Below are 19,476 nucleotides of genomic sequence, written 5' to 3'. Positions count from 1 at the left end.
AGTAACTAATGAAATGTATGAGACATACGGTCAATTTAGGAAAAGGTCTACAACTAATAATTTAAATCAAGTTGAAGTTAAACTTCTTGATTCCTTAAGGGAAAGGGTTGATTTAAGGTTTATGCAACCGGATAAAGGAGGGGGAGTGGTTATTTTTGAACAGGAAGCATATAATGATGTGTTAATCGATATGCTGAGTGACAAGGAAACTTATACAACAGTTTCATTTAACGAAGTTCAAACAGCTTATAGAAGGATAGATTCATTGTTGGAAGAGTACCTTACAGAAAACAGGATAGAAATTGGGATTTACAATTTCTTAAAACAAAAACACCCACGTATATCCCAATTCTTTGGAATACCTAAAATTCACAAAAATATATTGAAACCTCCTTTCCGTCCCATAGTTTCAGCTAAGAGCTCTAAGACGCACCCTTTGGCAGTATTCATTGATCAAACATTAAAAAATGTTGTTAAAAAACAAGAACATTTAGTTCAAGACTCATGGGATTTCCTGGGTAAAATTACTGAAAACGTTTGGTCTGATACTTGTAAATTGGTTACTATAGATGTCATGGACCTTTTTACCTGTATTCCTAGGGTTGAAGGGTTTGAATATTTTGAGAATGTTGTCTACAGATACCTAGAGGCTTCTACAGACACAAAATTATTAGTATTGGAGTTGACAGAAACAGTATTGGATAACAACTTTATAACCTTTCAGGGAGAATATTATAGACAAGTGATGGGGGTAGCTATGGGGGCAGCTTGTGCCCCCATATATGCAAATCTTGTCCTCCTTGGTTGGGAGGAAAAATATATTTTTCCAAGCACATTTAAGAAAAACATTAAAATATATCTCAGGTTCTTGGACGATATCTTCATTGTTTGGGAAGATGACAATGAAAATGAATTGGAAGAGTTTATGAAATATATTAATAGAACTACTAATTTTTTGTCCTTTACCCATGAAGTCCAAGACCTGAGTATTAATTACTTGGACATTACCCTAAGCAAAAATGCAAAAGGTTTCAAGTCGAATATTTTTCGTAAAGACACTTGGTGCAACAGCTACCTCCACTATAATAGCCTACACCCGTTTCACCAAAAGAAAAGTGTTATTAAGGGACAGGCTGTTAGGATCGCAAGAATGACCTCAGAACGTAATGATTTGTTAAATGAGTTTAGATTTTTGATGAAAACCTTTTTAGAAAGAAGTTATCCTAGAGAGCTGGTTGGTGAAATATTGGATGAAGTATATAGAGGGTGGGGTAAGAAATATAAGCCCCTGTTAGGACAAAAGTTAACATATAAAGAATATCCAAGTCACAACACAAAGGATTTTTCAAAAGCATGTATTACAGAATACAATGAATTTTCAGATTATTTTACTAGAATTTTAGAAGAAAATTGGTCTATATTGAAGACCAATAAAGAAATACATGAAATTGTTGGGAATAGACCATTATTGACCTATAAGACTGGCATGAATTTTAAAAGGTTATTTGAGAGAGATAGAAATACGTTTGACAAAAAAGTGAAGAATGGAACAGCTAAGTGTGGGAGTTGTCGACAATGTAAACATATCAATCAGGCAGAGAATATAATACTCAAAAATGGTCTTAATAGTAAGGTATTTTTTAGTAAGGGCAATTGCCGTAGTAAGATGTTGGTTTATTTAGCCACTTGTACCAAATGCACCTCCTTCTATGTAGGCAAAACTGAGTGGGCACTGAAGGAGAGAATTTATGAGCACACCAATGATATCAAGGTGAAAAAGGAGACCAGTGCCCTCTACAAACATTCAGTAAATTGTGTAGGTTTTACAGATTTTAAGTTTGCCATTTTAGAGTCAATGAAAATGGATACAAGGGGAGGTGATTACAAGAACAACCTACTATTGAGAGAGATTAAGTGGCAGTTGAGACTGAAATCTAATTATTTGCCGGGTCTCAACGAATATATTAATATTAAGGCAATACTTATTGATAAAGCTGCCTCAGTTTGATTTTGTTAATATTTAATGCAATATACAATGTTTATATTTATATAATACACGATTTTTATTAGAACCATGTATTATTATATATTGTATATATATATATATATATATATATATATATATATATATATATATATATATATATATATATATATATATATACATATTTTTAAACAATTTTAGATATAATTATTTATTAAATGTTTTAATTATATACATAACATATATATTTTTTGATAACAACATTTTAGAATGTGAAATTTATGATGACAACTCTTCACTTCACACTAGTAGTATAGGTCTCGTATTTATTATAACGTATTATAGTTTATTAATTTAGCTTTCATTACATGCTTTTTATATTTCCATTTGTTCATATAACATAACATATACCTTTATATATTTATATATTTTTATATTTGCACATTGTCTTCCACCTATATTCATTAATATGTCTATTTATTTACTTTTAGCCCTTTGAAATACACCTTACAACAATAATATTTATTACATTTATATTTATTAATTAAGATTTAATAAATAGTGTGGTTTATTTACGTTTATCTTTTGAAATAAAATAACCCACGTTGTAGCACAGATAACAAAATTACACCTAGAAACATATTAAAAGGTTGAATAATTTAAAACAAAACATACTATATTAATTATTTGATAATATGCACATTATAAATTATAAAATATAACATATATGAATGGGCACTAATATTTTATATATACATATACATATTTCATAAGTATTTTTTAAGTATTTATATGCACAGTAGCACTTTATAAAGAAGATTAAGAACAGAAACACACTAATGGGTTAAAATTGGTCTGGACAAGTCAGTTAGTTATTTTTGTTTTTTTAACCTTTTTAACATGTTTATGGAATGATTGATTCAATTTGGTAATTATTGAATAATTACTGCAGTTTAGAATGGTATAAAAATGTGAGGCACTGTACACTAATTATTCTGATGAAATCTGCTTAGGGCAGATGAAAGCGCTCAATCTGGTGGATTTAAAACTGTAATAAAGACTATCGGTTTGTTTGAACGGAGTTCCGTATTTGTTATTGGTTGCAGTTTGGTTCATTTTACATTTGTATCATTGCAATTCAGTCAGACAACATGGCAGTGGTCTGGTACATCAACATACATGGTGGAACACAATCCTATTTGCTGTGAATTGAGGCCATAAGAGTGTGGGAATGGGAGATTTTTCCAGCTGCTTTCTCCTTGCAACACATATTTCCAGCAATTCCAATGTATTAGCTGATAAATTCAGCAGATCTTTGCTGGTCCCAGTTGGATATTTGACCACTGGGGTCTCCCTTGCTGCAAACGTTTTGTCTCTCTGGGCAATCACAAATGCAGCAAATACTTTGCCCTGATCCCCCCAACAGGGGATTCACCCAAGGATGCTCTGGTTCATGACTGGCCGTCAGGACTTCTGTATGCCTATCCCCCAACTCCCCTCATTCCCAAAGTCTTACAAAAAGCTCATCACCTGAGGACTCCTGTCATCCTCATTGCCCCCTTCTGGCCTATTTTTTTCCCTCCTTTGGTCTCATCTGAAATATCTGCCTTGGATGTTGGATCCCATTCAGGATTTCATTTCCCATCCTAGAAGGATTCCTCTTGCCAACATTCAGTCTCTTCATCTGACTGCTTGGTACCTCCAATTCCAATTATTCTTTCCCAGTCCAGGCTTCCTTCCCCAGTTAAGACTATTATTTTGTCTTTACCAAGAAGGTGTATTCCAGCAAATGAAGGAAATTCTCTGTATGGGCAAAACAATGCACTCTAGATCCCTTTTCCACTTCTATCACTGACATCTTTTTGTTTCTGGCCTCTCTTTTTCAACAGGGGGTTAGTTCTTCTATGATTAAACTCCATCTGGCTGCTATCTCCAACTTCCATTTAAAAAGTCCCACCTTTTCTTCTAGGCAGTGCAAGACATTCCTTAAAGACATCTTTCTCTCAGTTCTCCTGTAAAGGATCCCTCCTCCCTTGGGATCTCACTCTGGTGCTTGCAGTCTTTGACACAGAAACCTTTTGAGCCTGTGGCTACCTGTGACCTCAAATTCTGGTCCTGGAAGACAGCCTTTTTGGTGGAGGTTTCTTCAGCTAGGAGTGTCTTCGAATTGCAGGCTCTGTACATAAAGCCTACCTTCATGGTATTCCATAAGGTGTCTCTCAGGACCAATCCTACCTTTGTCCCTAAGGTAGCTTTGTAGGTGAATCTTAATCAGTCCATTCAACTTCCTGTGTTCTTTCCAAATTTTTCCAATAAAGGAGAATATCAGTTGCATTGTTTGGATGTTCATAGGCAGCTACATTTTACCTCAAGCAGATTGAAAATTTTCAAAAGTCTTGTTGGATCGCCAGCTGTATTTCTTATATTTATGAAGGCAGACACCTGGAGCTCACTGGTCCAGTTAAAGCTCACTGTACTAGGTCTGTAGGCACATCTTCTGCCTTCTTGGCTAAACTTTCTTTAGATGAGATTTGTGCTGCTGCAACTTGGTGTAATCCCCATACCTTTGTTGCTAATTACAAGTTAGACTTTGTGTCTAGGAGCAGAGCTTCCTTTGGTTCTTCGGTGCACTGGCGTATCCTTCCATGAGGCCTCCCAGGGTTATTTATAGCTGGGGACTCTGACCCATCCGTGATCAATAATGACATGGATAACATCAGATAAAGAGTTGTGTAGTTACCATAACTTGGAATCTGTGCTGTCCAGTGTCATTATTCATCACGTTCCCACCGTCCTTCCCCCTCCTTCTGTTGATTGGGAGAGTTAGGGAGGGATGTATCCCTTAGTATCCTTTCATATTTTAGGTAGTATTCACTGTCTCCTTTTACTGTTCAGCAAATGTGATCTGAAGGTTGTGAGTAGCAAGGGCTCTTGGGAAGGGGAGGAGCTTGAGCTCAAGAGCGGTCTTCCTAGTTGCCAGCTCAGATCCGATGTCAGATCCTACACCCATCCTTGATGAATAATGACACTGGATAGCACAGATTCCATGTTATGGTAAGTACATAACTCTTTTTCTTAGACATCAGTTTCTTCCTTTTTGGCCTGTTTTTTCAGGAGGACCTGGTTTGGATCCGGTCAGGTACAGCTGAGTCTATGCAGTTGTTTAGTTGATTATACAGGGTGTTTGTGTACTCCTCTGCACAGGAGTCATTGTTGGCTGTGTTAGTGTGTTAGTGGGGGTGGGGGGGTTGAAACTTTTTATACCATTGCCTAGTAGACTGTAGTTTTCCTTGGAGAAATTTTTCATTTTTGTTTTGCTCCTGTGGGGGTGTCAGATCTGATTGTTACGTCGAACGAGGTAGATTTATGGTGTGCCCTTAGCAGGTAGGGCAATACATAGGGGGTAGTGTAGTGACCCCCCCCCATGTTGGAGAGTACTAAGTCTAGGACATTTGAGCCCCTTGTGGGGGAGCAGACTAGCTGTTCCAAGACATATGTATTGACAAAGTCCAGAAACCTCATGGCAAGCATATTTTTGCTTGTGTGCATCACCCAGTCGATGGAAGGATAGTTGAAATCTCCCATAGCCAAAGTGTTTGGCTGTATAGTGAGTGATTCTAGTAAGTCCAAGTAGGATGTGTTTTTTCTCTTGGTTAATGGTGGGGGATCTGTGGCTAGCATTGATGTGATAGGGTGTTTTAGTTGGACCTGGAGTAGCTCAAGATAGTCATACTGTTTGACCAGTCTCAAGGTGTATTTGGCTTTGATGAAGATGCATACACTTCCACCTTTGGTTCTTTCGCACTTATTTTGGGGTCTGAATGTCTGGAAGGTATTGTAGCCTTGCATGGTCTAGGTGCTCTCTGCGGTCATGACCCATGTCTCAGTGACTGCACAGATGTTAGCATCTTCCAAGGTGAAGAGTGCTTCCAGGGAGTGCAGTTCCCTGTTTAGGCTCCTAGCATTAAGCAGCATAACCTTGAATATGTCTCTAGTGGATTTTTTTACATTAAAATTTTGTTGTTTTGTCATAGCCTAAAAAGGCACTATATGGAAGGCAATCGCCTTTGCCAGTATTCGAAAGCCTAGAGGAGACAGGTGAAGACCACCTCTGGCTAAGCAGTGTGGTCTGTCAGCCATGTCTACCCAGGCTGACAGATACTGGATCCCCCTGGATTCACCCTAGAAGCTAAGCCAATTGTTGAAGTCGATCATTTTTTGTCTATACTGTGGCATCATCCTGGGTGAAGGTAGACTGCTGCTTAGGGCTGTGTACATATCTGCCTGGGACACATAATCTGAGAGTTCAGTCATACCTGTTTTCATATATTCTAGAGAGGTACATCTCAAGTTAATCACCCCAACATATACTATGAGTCATAACGGTAATAGTCATTGAGTGACTTGAGTGCATGTGTGATTAAATGGATCCTGTCACCTGACAGGCAGTTGACCGTGACCTTCTCCTTCTCCAGCCTGTTGAGGGGGACATCTGTGTGTCTCACTATGGAGTCGCTTATGACCAAAACATTTGGTTTTGAGGTGGTTTGTCTTATAGGTTCATAGGTTGGTACTGGGCTATCTGCCTGAAGGCATATATTATCCCAGCCACGTTTTGCGGTATTCACCACCCCTTTAGTAGTTCCCTGGACCCTTCTACTAGCAGCTAGTACCCTTGGCCCCTATCTAGTAGTGCTGTTGGTGTGATCCCCAGTGTAAACTTTCTGTTACCCATCCACTCATCAAGATTCCGCTTGAAGAGTGATAATGAGGGGCTCTGTCTTATGTAGATCGGGACCCTGTTCCATAGTAAGGGAAGTCTCTGCGAAGGGAATCTATCCCTCCAGCATGTTCTATTCATTGTTGTGTTGAGGTTTATATCCCTAGAGTGTGTAGCTCGAGTAGATTTGGTTTTGCTAAGATGGAGCATGTTCAACAATTCTGGGATGGACATGGCTCTGTACGTTAGACAGAGATCGCCTCTGAGAAAGCGGTATGCAACAGAGAACAGTCTTGGCTTTTTCAATCATGCTGCATAGGGCAACTGTTTGAGGCCAGTAATCCTCTTGGTTAGGTACCTTTGTGGTCTCTCCAGCTGCTGGAGATGTCTAGCCAGATACATTCCAGTTGGTGTATTGTACTCAATAATGGGTCTGATGAGGGAAGAGTAGAGGAGCACCATTACATCCTTAGATCTTGATGCGAACCCTTTCGTGATCAGATGGGTCACATAGAAGGATTTTCTAACCACTTTGGCAACATGGTTATCAAAGGAAAGCTGACTATCTACTTGGTTTCTAGATCCCTTATTTCTTCTTCAGATTTCAGGGGATTACCTCCTATGTTGTAGTTTGTGGGTACTCTGTTTTTTCCAAAGGGGATTACTACACATTTTTTTGCATTTAGCTTGAGACCATGGCTTTGACACCATGCATCAGTCTCATTTAGGCCCTTCTGGAGGATCTCCATGTCGGCCGGAGACTCTATTATAGCACCCAGTTTGCAGTCGTCCGCAAACTTAGTCAGCCACAGCCCTTCCGTGCTTGCCTGTACTTCTGAGAAGTATATGCCAAACATGAGGGCCCGCAGGACAGAGCCCTGAGGCACACCACTCGTTACTGGTCTGGATTCGGACATAGATCCCGCTACTCTTACTTTATGGGATCTCTCTGAGAGCCAGTTTGCGATCCATCTTGTGACGTAATGGTTTATGCCCAGGCTGGTGAGCTTATCAATAATACCTGAATGGGGAATGGTGTCAAATGCTTTAGCAAGGTCAAAGTGTGTACCTCCTTTCCCTTATCTATAGCCTGAGTAACTGTCTCAAAGAAATCCACCAGGTTCAGGAGGCATGATCTGCCCTTGACGAAGCCGAACTGTGTGGGGTCCAGCAACTGGAGGTTCCCAATCTCTCCATTTATGAGTTCCATAATGATTCTCTCCATAGCCGTGCAGATCAGACTGGTCAGGCTTATTGGTCGGTAGTTCCCAGGGTCAGTTGTGGCCCCACCCTTGTGTAGCGGGACCACCATTGCCGTGCGCCATTCTGTGGGCACATATCCTGTGGAGAGGCTGAGACTGAGCAGGGTATTAAGATGCGGGGTTATTTCCTTTTGGAGCTCGCGTATGACACAGCCTGGGACACCATCTGGTCCCATGGAGGCAGTGTTTTTAGCTTTAGATAGAGACTTGTTAACCAACGTATCAGTAATAATTGGACTTGCATAATCCCCTAGAATGGTAATAGGCCCTGTAGGTGGCGAAGGGGGGGGGGGGGGGGGGATTTGCACTGAACCTGTCAGCCAAGATGTTGGCAATGTCAGAAGGGTCAGTGTATTTTGTTCCATTTTGTACTAGCTCAGAACAGACCTGAGCGTTGCTATTTAGGTTTTTGACGTAGCCATAGAAGGCCTTATGGTTATCATTGGCATCCTTGGCAACTTTCTTTTCAAAATTAGCTTTAGTTGACTTGATGAGGGCCCTCAATTTCTTACTAATGCTGATCAGGGATGATTTTTCTACTTGAGATTTGGCCTTTTTTTGTATAAGTCTCCTCCTTTTATTGTAAAGTTTGCTTATGGCCGCGGTCCACCAGACTGGTTTCTTCTTGCTTGAGGAAGGAGTTTTGGTTTATTTGGGATAGCACGGTTCATGCAATCCTGAAGATGCATATAGAGTGCCTTGGTGTAGGATTCCGCATCCTGGATATCATTATCCTTCTGCAAGGAAATAGTGAAGCTTTCCACTTCGGATGCAAGTAGTTTGAAATTTGCTTTGGAAAGGTTTTTGACTATGGTTTCTTTGATTGGGGGAGGTGGAGGAGTGAGGAAGTCCAGGGTTATCAGTTTGTGGTCGGATCTGACCAAGGAGGGGGTGATAACGGGTGTGGTACAATGGGCGCCCATATTTGTGATGATTAAATCCAATATGTTGTCCCCTCTAGTGGGGGAACATACTAGTTGTTCAAGGGCATTTGAATGTATACATTCTATGAATCGCTGAGCGTAGGAGTTGGAACATTGGTAGTTCGCCCAGTCTATACCAGGGTAGTTGAAATCACCCAAGATTATGGTGTTGGGTAGGACCTTTATATTTTCCAGTGTCTCAAGGAATGCAGAGTGAGCATCTTGGGACATGGTGGGCGATCTATAACCAGCTACGACTTGAAATGTGGTTTTGCCTGCTGATAGTTGCACATGGATGATCTCTGGGGCATCATGCTGCACTACTAACCTGGAGATATGGGTATCCTTGATGAATATGGATACACCTCTGCCATTTGTACTGCGATCCGGTAACTGAGGCCGGAAGGTATGATATGAATTGTAACCTGGCAGTGCTGGGGTGCTGTCTTGAGCCAGGTTTCCGTCACTGCACGAACATCGATTTTCTCCATGCTGAGGAGAGCCTTGAGTGTGTGCATTTTGAGGTTGAGACTTCTGGTGTTGAGTAGCATTACCCTTAGTTTTTGGTTCCCTGTGCTAGTTACGGTGGTTGGTTTGTCCTTTGAGCCTTGCCTAAAAAAGGCACTATGGGGACGGCAAGAGCCTTGGCCAGTATTCAAAAACCTAGGGGTGACAGGTGCAACCCATCTCTGGCAAAACAGCGAGGCTTGCCTATCATGTCATCCCAGGCAGACAGACACTGGATCCCCTTAGAATGACACCAGAAGCTTAGCCAATTATTGAAATTGATCATTTTGTCTTTGTATTGTGGTATCATTCTAGTTGAAGGTAGTATGCTACTCAAGGTCAGGGTCATACCAGCTTGGGCTACATAATCAGAGAGCTCCTCAATGTCTCTTTTCATGTAGTCCAGGGAGGTACGTCTTAGATCATTCACACAAACATGTACAATGACAGCGTCATACTTGTACTTGTTCTGGAGTGACCTAAGTGCCTGTGTTATGTGGCTGATCCGAGCACCTGACAGGCAGCTGACAGTAACCTTCTCCTTGTTCAGCCTGGTGATTGGAACATCCATGTGCCTTACTATAGAGTCTCCTATTACTAGCGTGTTAGGTATGGTGTTTTGCCTTAAGGGCTGTTGTGAGGCACATTGCTGAGGTGAATTATGTGTTTTCTGGCTTGTGTTTGGGGGTGCAGGTTGCTTGCTTGTCTGCTTTGGAGGGCACTGTTTCTTTTTCAGATTGGTACCTAGTGCCTCCGAATATGTTTTTGTATATTTATGCATATGTTTTGCCGGTGCTTGTTTTGTAGATTCATGTGTGACAGGTGGTGTGATGCAAGTGTGTCCCTTATCCTCTTGACGGTCTGTTACAGTCATGGGTTGAGAGCGCTTAGCCTCCAGTCTGGCTGTGTATTTGCATCTCTCACAAGTGTTTGTGTCTAGAGGTAAGAGGAGAGGGTTGTCTGTATACATGAGGCAGTTGTTACACTTACTCAGGATGCCCAATTCCACCAGATGAACTGGAGAGTACACCTGAAGCTGACCTCTGGACATGCTTTGAAGAGTAAATTGAACTTAAGGCCTGTGGACGATCGAGGGTCTTATGCTATATTATAATAGTGCTGTCTAGGAAATTTGGAGAATAATAGTGCTGTCTAGGAGATTAGGACAAGTGCTGATTTCTGTTTTGCAAGTGCTGCAATAAGAGCAGCTGATCTGAAGCACTTGAGTTGAGGCTTGCCTAGTTCTAAGGAAAATTTACAGTGCAGACTTTGTGGGGCCGGGAATAGTATACCCCAGCTATGGGCTTATTTGCTGAGACACTGGTGTGTGTGCTTTGTGTAGTGGATTCTATTTGTTTTGCAGTGTGTGTGCAAGTGGTTTGCACTTGGGAGTTGATGTGTGTGTGCTGACAACCTGTTTGATGCCTGGTTTATTGTAACATGAGAGAATTGATTCCACCTTCATAGAGTAATTACATCTCTCATATATTGTATTTGTTTGTTTTAGGAGTAAGTGATTGTCAGTATACATGAGTCAGTTAATACATTGCCCCAGGATGCCCACGTCAGTCAGGCTTGTTGGAAAGTGACCATCCATTATGGCAGGTTTTTACCATAACTGTTATTGGAGAGTGGACTTGTTTGACAAGATTGTGCTCTAGGATCAACAAAGGGGCATATTCCATTGAAGGCTAGGTTGAAAACTAAGGCACCACTTCACAGTGTGCAACTGGGTTTCCCACAGTGGAGTAGGGAAGCCTGGAAAGGTTCACTAACAGACGCCAAAGAGAAAATTGTTTTTTAATGCATTTCTGTCTCTGCAGGGCACCGCTGAACCCCATTGCGTAGTGAGCAGCTTCGCCGAAATGTGAGGCTTAAGTACAGGAAAAATTAAACACTTTTAAACTAAACTGCCAATGGGAATGCACACAGTGAGGTTTTCTCCAGTAATCTGGAACTCAGATGAAGCTTGGACTAAACACTTCTGCCACAAGGGTGCAGGCAGGGCCTTCTAATGTAAGTTGCCTGGAATAGTGCCCAAGTTTAACAATACAGTCTAGATTTAGCAGATATGAATCTAGTCTATGCTATGTACTAGCTACTTAATACAACAAAAGAGTTTTTTTTAAGTGCAAAGAATACAGTAAAAATCAGCAAAATGATAAAATACAGTCAGCTAAGTGCAAAGAAACCACAAAAAGTTCTTATTTTTTTGCCTGTGCTCATAGTGATGTTAAAAAGTGCTTATTTTTTTTCGATTTTAATAGTGGATTCTTTGGATTTCAGCAGAATCTCTCCAGATCTTGCCAAAAGTCACCAAACATTGGAGCAGCTCCAGTTAGATGACCTGCAGTGGTACTGTCCTCTGCACAAACTGGCAGCTCGTTCAGAAGCTGTGAACAGTGGGAAACTATGGAGAGCATTTCCTTTAGAGGATTTTAAACTGGAGAGGTTTGCTTATATACAAGGCATGGGGAACTGTATTTGCGCTTTTATAAAAGCAAGATGAAAGACTTTTCACAGTTAATCCCTCAGGCCAATCAGATAAAAACACAATAAGCTTTCCACCAGCAGTTTCCAAATTGGATGGGTTGAATTTAGCTCTGCTCCCACCAGCGTGCAAAAGAACCCTCTTAATGGAAAACAAACTGGTTTTGAGGTCAAGTGCAGTAACAAATGCTTTGCGACAACATAATTATTTTTGTATGAGGTATCCTTAGAAATAAGTTCACTAACCCTGAGAAATGTTCAACAAAATACAGAAGAATGTGCACAGTGTAAGAGAGCAACAACACAGAAAAACTTTGCAAAAGTTAGAAATATTTATGCAGACTCAGGAGCATTTTGGAAAACTCAGAACAGCTTTTGCAGTACCAGAGGAGGTTAGGAAATATTAGAATATTGTTAAAACAACCTAAGAGCAGTACAGTAACAAACAGATGGTGTCTCCTTAACAAATGCAGGCTGAAAACCAGTGACAAATTCAACTAAATCGGTAAATGCAGCACAGACGTGTTATATAGCACTGAGACAGAGCAAGTGCAAAAAAAAAAAAAAAAAAAACAAATGCTTATATCAGCTTTGTAGGGCCGGGTTGTTTTAGAAGCAATCTAAGTCTTGTAGTCATAGGTGTCCAAGCTAGGCACAGTGAAGCTCTGAATAAATGAGCATGTCAATTTATTCCCAATAATAATGCCAGAATCTTTCACAGATGTAGTTACTGATATAGAAGAGCCATCCAGACAAATTGGGTTAACAGTTGTAAGCTTGCAAAAATACACAAGCCAGTAATTGCTAACATTAAACTTAAGATTTGTCTGACTGTCCCATTTGTTAATTCTGTTAGGGTAGCTGTTCATTTTAACAATGTCTGCTGTGGAAATGGGAACTTCAGTTTTGCAATCATCATAATATTTGAACAGCTAACAGTTCTCTGCTAGGAAAAGAAAGAAAAACAAATTTTAAAAACACCTAAACCCAAGCAAGTCATGGTGACATAAGAAGTTGTAGTGGTGGATTTTACTTTTTGAGGCCAGTGGCTAATTTGGTCTTACATGCCTGTTTTCAGTGCAGCAGAGAAGCCAGGTTAGTCAGTAGACGAAAGGCGAATATTAGTAACAGAAGCAGATGCACTCTGGCTGTGATTACACTAACCTTGCTGTCAAGGTGTGCCTTATTTAGTTTACAGTTTTACACAGTTTTTTTTATTTCAGCATATTTTCATGTGTGAAAATCAAATTTTAGTTGGAGCTTTTTCCCTGAAATTCCATTGAAAATCTTTTTTGGAGTAAACTCAGTTGGGCAAACCTGGAAAACAGCAAAATAAAAATAAATGAGTTAGTTGTAGAGAGTAACTCCGTGAATTTTTGAGGGACCTACTTAGTTACTTTTACTTATTTATTTTTGAGTAGACACATGTACTGTGATGTTTCAAAACATTTTCTCCCCTCTGGTCCTGACCGGGATGTTATGATAATGTAGTGAAGTTTAGTATTGTTAGTCTTATACTGCTTATAAACTTAGGAAGCTTTCTAAACATAATCAACTCTTCGATATTATAAATATTTTGAAGGCACACCATTTCAACTTACTGTTCCTGATATTTAGTTTCCTAATAAAGCTACAACTCTCCAGCTGATTTCAAATGAGATGAGACAGCACAGTATTTATATTGTCTGAAAAAGATTATCACAGATAGAAAATGTTCTCAATATTGACACAAGCAGATCAGGAATTTGGCGTTTGCGTCCTCAATTTTTATAACAATGAGACCACACTTATTTTAATAGTTATTTTTAGTCCATTAACATTGTGCTAGTAAAGCTTTACTGGACCTGAAACTGTATTTTGTGAATAACTGGCAAAGTGGTCAAATGTAACTTTTGTTTTGCCTTTTGTTTTAGCTAAAATCACTGATCCTCCAAAAACAGAAGATCTTCTTTTTGTACCAGAGAAAAACAATGTTGAGTCCTCTCCAGATATATCTCCTGGATTAACTCCTGTGCAGCGCTCAGCATCAGTTGCCAATTTACAAACTACTAGCAAACTGGTATTGCACTCCAAGCTGGTGTATAGTAAGCAGCTAGATCTACCTAATGGAGTTGAAGTTATTCGGGCAACTCCTTCAGCAGGTAAAACTAAAGCTTATTCTCTATTAAAGTTTTTTTTTTTTTTAGAATTATTTGCATATGTATTTAGAGATGTAAAGTACGGTCGTGTCCTGGCTGGCTTGCATTATTACCTCATCAATGTTGAATTGTCTTGCGACACTCTCGACTGTATTTATGTATTTACTTTCTTGTCTACTCATTTGTTAGCCAATCAGATTCTGAAAACTGTCATTCACTGCTAGTTTTGTACTGAAATACCACAGAGAGTAAACTCTATATTTGGTTGCTTTGGTTATTGAGTAACTGTACTGGATGAAATGAATGCTAACTTTCGTTTCTAGCTGTCTGTTTAAAATGCAATGAAGAAAGCAGCTCTCCAGATTATCTTAGAAATCTTCACTGATAATAACAGTAAAAAGGACTGCTTCATGGAATAGCTGGCAGATATGATTTGCTTTAGCAAGTCAGTAGACTGTGAAAATGGTTTCAGTGAAACTGAAAAAAAAAATCACAAAATCTAAACTCCTGAGTAAAGTAAGGGTCAAGCCTCCTGCACCCCTTATTAATATAAAATTTTCCAAGATCTTACAGCCTCAAAAAAGTTAACGTGTTTCTCAGGAGCATTCTTTTTCAAACATGGACTGACCAATTGATAACAATTTGAACAGAGGCCTGACTACAGCTCCAGTGACTTGTCGACTTAGATATCAGGGAGGCCAGCCTGGAAAGATGGATATGAGCAGCCAACATTGGCTTTTTTATCCCAAAGTAGAAGAAGTTGGACAGGTGTTGGTGCACAAGACCCACCTGTTGGAGAACATACACTAGTGAACTGAAGGAGCAGGACTCTGACAAGCCATACAGTATAATATGCACTTCAGTAGGTCTGGACGTAGGCAGCCACATACTTGCTCTGTTTTACACGCAGACCCAACTGCAGGAGAGTCCTCACTAGCTGTAAAATGCAGAAGTAGGACAGACAGGAATAAAATGCATCAGACCTAGATTACAGTTTAGCAGACTCCCGACTTTCACCCTCCACTGCCAAATGGAAAAAAAGAAAAGGATTTTGAAAGACAAGACTGTTCCTGTAAAGGCTTTCCTCCAGCACCGAAAAAGGCTGATTTGGAATGCTAAAGTGGCTAAGCAAGATGAGGGAATAGAATGATCATTTTGGGGCTGGGGCAGCTGGAAGGTCAAAAGGTTGGCAAAAGCCATCACATATATTGAAAAATGAGTATGTAGATGTTTTAAAATGTATTTCTCCTGCATATTCTCCTTTGATGGAGGCATTTGTTTTTAGTAGAATGTGGCTCATGTTTAGTCACTGTTGCATCTTCTTATTGTGTCTAGGTACACAACCCTTTGAACTGGAAAAACAAGATGTTTAGGAGGGGGAATGACACAGGTAAATTAAGCACACTAATGCTTTCACTTTTATTTACTTCTTAGTGATGTAATTAATTGAGGGGCATTCTTCCACTTATTTAGAGATAATGATGATTTTGTGGTTATTTGGGTAAGCCTATCTTTAATTACATTTTATGCTTCTTTTCCTAGTGCAGCAGTAATAATATTTACCTAACAATATACAAGCAGAAGAAGTGACATTATAGAAGTAACATGGGATAATAACACAGATGTCACATTCCAAGAGAATGAGTGCTTTGTGCACATAATCTAAGAAGTTAGAAATAGCTTTTGAATTTCATAGCATATATGCCATCAAATAAACTTCCTGGTATTATTAAGAGAATGTAAAAACTTCTTTTAGAGAGATTCAACATACAGTAATACGTTTTTTTAACAAAGCCGACTAAATCAAATCAGTAGCTTTGTATTCATTGCTTATATTTCTGTGAAATTTATCTAAAATGGCTTTCTTCTAAGTTAATTCACCTGAAATCAATTTATTGTGGGTAACACAAGAAAATTCCAAAGCTCATTGCAGTCTCAGCAGGAACCATCAGTATTTGTCCATTGCCCTGGTAGTGGGAGGCGTACAAAGTTAGTTCCACATAGTGGAAGTCAGTGTAGTCTTCTGAGTAATTATCATCACTTTGAAGACTACAGCAATGGGCAGGTTGTGAGACTTGTTGACACTGTAAAGTATAGAAAATACAGTTTTTAATAAATAAAAAGGTGTGTGTTTGTGCATAGATTCCTTTTCCCATTTATTTCCCACTGCAAAAATAAAAGGTTTTGCCTACCCAAAAGAAAATGCTGCATTAATAGGACAGCTAAATGCAGTAAGTGGCAATGAAGGACATCATGGCAGTATGTAGTCACACTTGTCCTAGTACTAGCAAACAGTTAACAGTTGTCTTCTCCCAAATGAAACCTTTAGAAAAGCAGTGGCTGAGAAAAAGTTTGCAATCATTTGGTGGAGATGTTCTGGCAGTGGAATTTAACTCTTTGCCTGGTGTCTACTCTCCTTGTCACAAAGGAGACTGGGATAAGAATGGTACCAGAAGGTATGTGTACCACCAGGAGTAGATCAGCAGTAGAAGAAAAGGTGCTGGTGCTGTCTTAGGAAATGTGGACATGTGCATTGTATATGTAATGACAAGTTTCCTTAAAGATGGTGATCAGGTACTGAGTAGCATCTCCTAATGCCATCCACCAGAATCCTTGAAAGCACAAGAAGCAGTGGTTATACATGGTAAAAAAAATAATGCTTAGTGCAGTCATACAGTAAACTGTGTCAAATTCTCTAAAACAAGTCAAGTTCCTTTCAAGGGGTCATTCAGAGTATGCCATGTCAGCAAATTCTTATCCCCATAGCCTACATGGTGAGGTGTGCCACTAAGGAAGCAGTTTGAGTGCATAGAAAGCATCCGTGACTTGGCCATGCTTTCCTTTACCTGAAACATGATATTTGTCACTTCGCTGTGCAATGATCCAACTTTGTATGAGGTAGCATGCATTATGTTACACACTGACCATTTAAAATTAACCTTAAATCTAATACTAAACATGTTTTGGGCTTTCTACACTGACCACTTGAAATTTACCTTAATTCCATACTATGCATGTCTTGAGTGTTTAACAGCAAAACAATACCTTAAACATTTTCAGAAAATATTTTAATTAATTCCTCTTTTCTGTTCTTAGTATCAAGTCAACTCTTCAACTGTCCATATGTGTCTGTTTTTTTCTGAGGTCTGCCACATCTGGGGTATTTAATATAATTGCTCTCTCTGGACAGCTGCGATTCATTTTGGGACAGTTTTCCATACTACAACTTTCCCTGGAGTTTCAACTCAAGGAGCTTCTGTCTGAAACTGTTAGTCACTGTTCTCATGGTCTCTATTTTCTTGCATCAGAACTGGTTGTAAACCTTCCAATTGTTCTTCTTTCTGGAACTTCAAACTGTTGGTCTTGCATAAATATCTGAGATTTCTCCCATATAATTTTATGTTCCTTCTGCAAATGACATAGGGTCTTGATTTGTCTGGTTTACTAGTTGATTCAGTTTCATGCTCTAGCGTTTGTGTTTTTTTTTTTACTTTATCTCCAACATGTAAATATGGTAGTCTCCTGTGGTTTCAGTCATAATAACCTCAAAATAATAATATGTATGTAAGTATTTTCCAATTTCTTTTCATTGTGCCTTCTACTTCTTGGTGATTTTCAAACAAGCAATGTAATGACATAGGCTTTTAAACCTACCTTGTATTTACAGTTGAGACACTGAAAAAGTGAACCCTTGAAATGGCAAATTCCCTATCTCCAGTGTTATGACATGACAATTTTCGAAGCTTTTGCAACTAATCCTCATATTTTTACTGTTTGGATAGTTCTCTCCAACTGTCTGTCTGACTGAGGATTGGGTGTGAATTCCCGCTCACACACAAATCTCAGTTCCTGACTTTTCTATTGGGAATGATTATCAGATAATCATGTAGCCCTTTTCCATTGAATATAGATAGCAATTTTGCTTGACTTACCCTGTCTGCCACTGTGATTATTTCAGGATACTTAGAATAATGTGCAGTTATGTACTACGTGTTCAGTACTTGCTGAACTCTACTGATAAATATTCTCCTCATTCCCAGAGTGACCACGGAATATACAGTGGATATAAAAAGTGCACACGCCCCTGTTAAAATACCAGGTTTTTGTGATATAAAAAAATGAGATGACAATAAATCATTTCAAAACTTTTCCCACCTTTAATGTGACCAATAACTTGTACAATTCAATTGAAATACAAGCAAATCTGCTAGGGGAAAAATGTAAAAAATAAAAAATGTACAATAAGCTGGTTGCATAAGTGTGCACACCCTGAAAATAATACTTTGTTGAAGCACCTTTTAATTTAATTACAGCATTCAGTCTTATGACAGGTTATAGGTCACATTAAAGGTAGGAAATGTTTTGAAATGATTTATTGTGGTCTCATTTTTTTATATCACAAAAATCTGGCATTTTAATGGGGGTATGTACACTTTTTATATCCACTGTATAAAATCTATTTATTTAATATCGCTTCTTTGAGGTTGCTGTTATGGTAGGCACTGCAGGTGATGCAAATGCAAGTCTGTACTTCTTGTTTTAACTGAGTTTAGATTTCTGAGCACTTTGTCATTTTTTACATTTTACTCTTCTCAGATGTGATTCATGTATCCTGTCTAGAAATTTTCTCATATGATCATAGCAATTATTCCTGTCAGCTTTGAATGATAAGACATAGAAATAACTTACTCTTGAAATAAAAATAAAATTAAATTTCTTTTTTTACAGTTGATTTTTTGCTAAGTTGGGCCTTTCCTTGCAGCACCTTTCAGAAGCTGCATTTCTAGGTATGTAGAACTACATTTCTACAATTGTTTCTTTTTCTTTTACTTTTGCCTATTATCTTTGGTATTAACCAACGAATCAGTAGTTTTTCTAGCAATCTTCCTACTTTTGTGGTAAATGTACCACACTAAATCTATCTAGGTAACTTCTTGTCTAGCCTTGATTTCACTTTTAGATCATACTTATCTAGATTAACTAAACTGATCTGCAATCTTACAGGTACCTTGTACAAAGGCGTTCTGATAATGCTTTTCATGGATTGCTGGTCTATTTCCACGTTAACTTCTTTACCATAGACATGGTCATGAAAACTCTCACATTCAAGTGCGATCGTTACATTTCATTTCTGAGTGTATGAATTTTGTGCATCAGAAAATGCTTGTGCCCCATAGCTAGCTGGTCTGTTGTCTTTTAGGAAACAACCATACGCTCCGCAAGGATGGCATGCAGGGTCAAGCCAACAATGTAAACCACCAACGACCAGCAAAGAGTGATAGTGAACACGCAGTAATGAATAAATAATGATTATTTATTTATAATTCCTTCAAATCCAGACCGGTTTCGGCTATTCAGCCTTTATCAATGAATACAATAAAGTTTTTTACTTTATTTATTCATTGATAAAGGCTGAATAGCCGAAACCGGTCTGGATTTGAAGGAATTATTT

At 38.9% G+C, this 19,476-nt stretch overlaps 1 protein-coding gene across 1 annotated transcript in view; it reads left to right on the top strand.

Moving 5' to 3' along the window:
• Positions 1-19,476, top strand: part of DMXL2 (Dmx like 2) — a 1,902,820-nt gene that overhangs the window by 991,412 nt on the left and 891,932 nt on the right. Inside the window, exon 22 of the mRNA XM_044076363.1 lies at positions 13,800-14,027. Coding sequence (XP_043932298.1) covers positions 13,800-14,027 — 228 coding nt within the window. The remainder of the gene's footprint in view (positions 1-13,799; positions 14,028-19,476) is intronic.

Source organism: Protopterus annectens, chromosome 7.part0 (assembly GCF_019279795.1).
Source record: "Protopterus annectens isolate FY-2018-M chromosome 7.part0, PAN1.0, whole genome shotgun sequence".
Classification (NCBI taxonomy): Eukaryota; Metazoa; Chordata; order Ceratodontiformes; family Protopteridae; genus Protopterus; species Protopterus annectens.
Note: the sequence above shows the minus strand (reverse complement) of the source record. Positions and strands in the feature narration are given on the sequence as shown.